Source organism: Marmota marmota, unplaced genomic scaffold (assembly GCF_001458135.2).
Source record: "Marmota marmota marmota unplaced genomic scaffold, marMar, whole genome shotgun sequence".
Taxonomy (NCBI): Eukaryota; Metazoa; Chordata; class Mammalia; order Rodentia; family Sciuridae; genus Marmota; species Marmota marmota.
In genome coordinates this window covers 1457380-1462039 of record NW_025999863.1, presented here as the reverse complement: position 1 = coordinate 1462039, position 4660 = coordinate 1457380, and the positions used below count along the sequence as shown (strand labels likewise).

Here is a 4660-nt window from a genome sequence, read left to right as displayed (position 1 = left end):
CAGCTGCCCTCCCGACTCAGGCTGCCAGACCTTCAGGTCTTGCCATGTGCAGGTGGCGCCTGGCACCCAGAGACTGCCCAGCCTGGGCAGCACACACAAGCTGGTTTGTGGAAGGGACAGGACACTCACAGTACACACTGCGCACACACAAATGTGAGCCCACAATGTGCACAGCTGGGCGCTCAACCCGTTCACGCCCACGCCCACCTGCAGGCACATCCCGAAGCTTGTGGCACACACATACGCACACCCACAGCTCACACACACACACAGAGGTGGCCACGCTTGGAGGACAGATCTGTTCCGAGGGGAGAGATGGCCGCTGAGAGGGAGACGCGTGCTTGAGGTGCGATCCATGCACGGCGCAGGTGGTGGCCAGGAGCAAAGCCGTGAGGAAACGCAGGCAGAGAGGCACGCCTGTGTCTGGGTCCCCCCATCTCCCATCAGGCCTAGGACCCTGACCCTGTCCTGGCCATGCCCAGAGCGGCAGAAAGGCCCATCTCCCAGCAGGCCTCTGGACAGCTCTCATTTACGACCATGGAGACTGAGGCCCAGAGGGGCTCACTGAGGCTCCAGTGGCAGGTGACCTGTGCCCAGGGTCTGCATCCTGGCTTTGCTAACTTGGCTTTTCCACAAACTGCTGCAGGAAGAGTGGCCACGGCATGGGCGAGACCGACGCCACCCTAGCTGGGTGGGTGGAGGGGCCTCGGGCAGCGGCACTCACCGCCTTGCTGAGGTCCTGCGGCAGGTGGGCCCACTGGGGGTTGTACAGGATGCAGTAGTCCTTGCCTTTGGGGGTCCCACTCTCCGGAAGCACATGCACCATGCCGTACTCACAGGCCACCTGCAGAGGTGACATGGTGCCAGTCAGAGACCCCACGAGGTAGAGCACCCAAGGACCTGAGGACATCTGGGGATGGGGTGCTTGTGTTCACAAGGTGGCTGGGGACATTTCTATCCTCCTCTCAGCAGGACAGAGAAGAATACAAAGGAGACACACGCACGTGCATATACACACACGTACTTTTCCTGTGGTGCTGGGCCAGGAGCTTAGGACGAGGAGCATGTCAGGCAAGCAATGACCACTGAGCGACACCCGCTCCTGATGTCACACTGTAGGTGGGGGTTGGGGGAGAGCAAGGGCATGAAGGAGTCGCTTCCCAGGCAGACCCGGGTGGCCACAGCCGTCTGTGGGTCAGACCTGTAGGTCCCAGGTCTCTGCACCAACAGTGGCGCTGGGCTGGGCTCAGGGCATGTGTGAGGCACCAGGTTCGACTCTCAGCACCACATACAGGTAATAAAACCCTGGTCCATCAACAACACATGGCCAGGATGGCCCCACCCCATGGGGCCTCCCAGGACCAGCAGGGACGGCAGGAGAGCCAACGTCTTGGGGGAGAGGGCAGCACATCAGTTCTGTGTCCAGGCCCTGGCGGTCACTTGTGGCCGGCGGGCAATGGCCAGGACTGTGGGGCAGGGCGGGATGTCTGACTGAGCTTCCGGCACTCCAAGAAACGGGGGGATGGTCCCCCACCCACAGTCTGCATTACAGCTGGTCAAAAGACCAGTACAAGCGGGCACCGGTCAGGACCCCTGCTCAACGTCCCATCAGCTCCCTGGGAAAATGAGGCAAGAAGCGGACACAACCAAGGGCCCCCAGCGGGCAGGCTGGGTGCTGCACCCTGCTCCAGGCCGCAGTCCTGCCACAGCTGATAACCCGCGGCCCCATCCCCGCTCTCTGCCAAGCCCCAGGTGACCGCCTGGCACCTGCTGACAGCAGCTGTGAACAGTGCTGGAACTCAGGCAGAGGGCAGGACATGAAGAGACCCCTGAGGGTGGCCCAGTGGCCTGGGACAGAAGAGGGTCCAGCTGTGGGGAGACACCTTTGCACCCAAAGCCCTGCCATGCCCTCGCCCCCTCCCCCGGGCCCGGGCTCCGGGGCCTGTCTGGGCCTCAGTCCTCCGGGTGGCTACGCGGCCTCCTGTTGCCTAGGCTCCTTCCTGGCTCACTGGAGCCCTGCCAGCGTCTGACAAGGACACTCCCTCTCATGGTGACCTGTCACCTCGGGTCTGAAAAGTCGGGGTGTGGGGAGGGTGTGGCCCATGGTAGAGGGCCCTGGTGATCTGGGGAGTTCGCAGGCTGCAGAGGGGACAGGGGTCCCAGAAGAGGCCCCTGGCCTTCTCAGAGCTGGACACCCACACACTTGGGGCTCCTGGGCCACGCTCCTGCAGCTCCCTCCTGCCGCGGCAGACACACTTAGTGTCTCCTGGGGACGAGCCACAGAAACAAGCAGGCAGCAGGCACTGGCGATGCATGGACGGTTGCCAACCTGCCCCAGCCATGGAGACTGGCACGGCAAGGTCCACCACACCACCAGGCCCCACAGGCCCCCAGGGCTCTGCAGAGACAAGGGTGGGGGGAAGGGAAGCTCTGGCCTGGCCAGGGCCCTGATGGCTTCTTGTGAGGACCTGGGCCCCTCCAGGGGCAGGGTGGTAAAAGCCCACAGGGCCCACCCCATGGCCTGGGCCAACATGAGGCCCCAAGCCCCACATCCCAAACTGCTGGCCACGGGGCCACAAGGCCAGCTCTGGAGCTTTGCTGGTTTTGTTGTCTCAGGTGGGTGCTGGGCCCCTGGCGCCAACCATCAGTGAGATAAGGACCCTGTCTGCCACACAGGCTGCTGGGTGTGTCCCGGGGCACCGAGCTGAAGCTGGACAGTGTGGCTGATCACCAGCACTCTCAGGAGAAGGGGAGGGGTGGCCTGAGGACAGCAGTTTCATTCCCCGCGCCTGGTCCCACACCCACCCAACCACAACCTCTGGTCAGTTCCCCCTGCCAAGGTTCCCACTGAGGACACTGTCAGTATGGCCCCTGGTGTCCTGGAAGCCCTGGGCCCTCCCAACAAGCTCCCACAGCCCCTGGCATCTGTCCCAGGAAGGGTCTGTGGGCCGCGGAGGGGCCCAGAGTGTACAGCCCAGCCAGTCTGCCTTCTGTCTGTAGTCTGCCTGGAACAAGCACGTCCCTGAGCACAGGTCCAAGGCTCCCCCACCACACGCGCAAAGCCAAGCAGCTGCCACGGGACCACGTGCCCCACAAAGCCAAACCCAGGGGCCCTTCCCAGGAGACAGCGCCATACCACTCTGGGGGACTGTGGCTTTTAGTGAAAAGTGTCTTTTGTGCAAAACAGAATTGACAACTAAAACTGCTTCGCTTCAAAAAGGTCATTTAAGAACACAAAAATGGGGCTGGGGCCGTGGCTCAGTGGTAAAGCTCTTGCCTCACTGAGTTCGACTCTCAGCAGTGCATATACACAAATGAATAAAATACGGTCCTCCACCAACAACTTACACACACACACACACACACGTGCATTCATGAGTTTCCCTCCTCACACCCTGTGAGACTGAGTTTCCGTCGAAAAGCCTGTGCTCCCCTCAGCCACCAGGAAACAGGGGCCCCCTGGGAAGTTTCCCACCTGCTGCACTAAAGGGCCTGGGAGGAGACCCCCAGAGGACCCAGCTGCAAAGGCACCCTGTGTTCCAGGTAAGCCTGAGCACGGCCTCCCCAGGGCAGACCTCAGCAGAGCACGGCCTCCCCAGGGCAGACCCCACGTCACAGCCACCTGCACGCCTCACAGTCACGAGAAGGCCTGGAAATCCCACGGAGCCGCTGCAGAGGCACCAGAAGTACCTGACACCGCAGGGAAGGTGGGCCACAGGCCACTAAGCAGCAGACCCCACTTGTGACCTTACCCTGCACCCACTTGTCCTAACTGGAAAGAGGGACGTACTATGAATGTTCCACCTGCCCAGGGTCAGAAAACACCAGCAAGTTCAGGATTGTCACCCAGCTTCTCCACCTGGGGAAAGCTGGTCTCATTTTTGTGCACCTGGATTCCAATGTCCTAGAAGTGACCTGTCTGGGAGCAGGACCTGGACACACCAGGGGTGGCAGCTGCTGTCCTTAGCCATGCACAGCATGAAGTGCTCAGCCCTCAGCCCAGCACCAAGCCTCCCATCACCTGGCCTGAGGGCCACAGGCTCTGTCCTGCCCTTACCCTCTGCCTGGGGCCACTCCCAGCCTCCCCTCCTCCGGTTCTGAGGGAGATGCCCTGGCCTCCCTCCAAGGTCCATCTGAAACACCTCCTTTGTAGAGACATCTTTCTGGTGTGTGAGGGGACACTTCTCCCTGGAGCACTGAAGCAGCCTACATGCCGGGCCTGCAGCTCCCATCTCCATGCAGATCACAGCTCACACTCCTGCTCTGGCACCCTCACCTGGACAATTCCAAGCAAACACTCCTGCCCTCTGTGGTGTCCCCACAATCCTGCAGCCACCTCTCTTGCCTTCTCCTCATTCAAAATAGCTGGAGAGTGCAAAGCCCCTTCCTAAGATGGGACGCCGCGGGGCACAGCCAGGGGCTGGGGAAGCAGCGGGGATGTGGGACAAAGGCTGAAAGGATGGGGGGCATTGCAGGGCGACAGGAAAGACAGAAGCACAGGGCCGCCGGCCGTCGGTGAGCCACCTCCGTTCAGAACAGCTAGCTGACAGGGCCACAGGGCGTGGTAAGGGATGGGGGCCGCTGGACGGCTGGCACCTGGACACGACTAGACCTGACGGGGTGAGCAGCAGTCCTGCCTGGGGGAGAACGCCCGGGAGGT

The 4660-nt window shown here is 61.9% G+C and overlaps 1 protein-coding gene across 1 annotated transcript in view; it reads right to left on the bottom strand.

Annotated features, from left to right (window-relative positions):
- Sppl2b (signal peptide peptidase like 2B) overlaps positions 1 to 874 on the bottom strand; it is a 7857-nt gene extending 6983 nt beyond the window's left edge. The window contains exons 1-2 of the mRNA XM_048810743.1: positions 725 to 874; positions 164 to 207 (exon numbers count right to left, since the gene is read on the bottom strand). Coding sequence (XP_048666700.1) covers positions 164 to 207; positions 725 to 859 — 179 coding nt within the window. The 5' untranslated portion in view covers positions 860 to 874. The remainder of the gene's footprint in view (positions 1 to 163; positions 208 to 724) is intronic.
- Between the last annotated feature and the right edge of the window lie 3786 nt (positions 875 to 4660).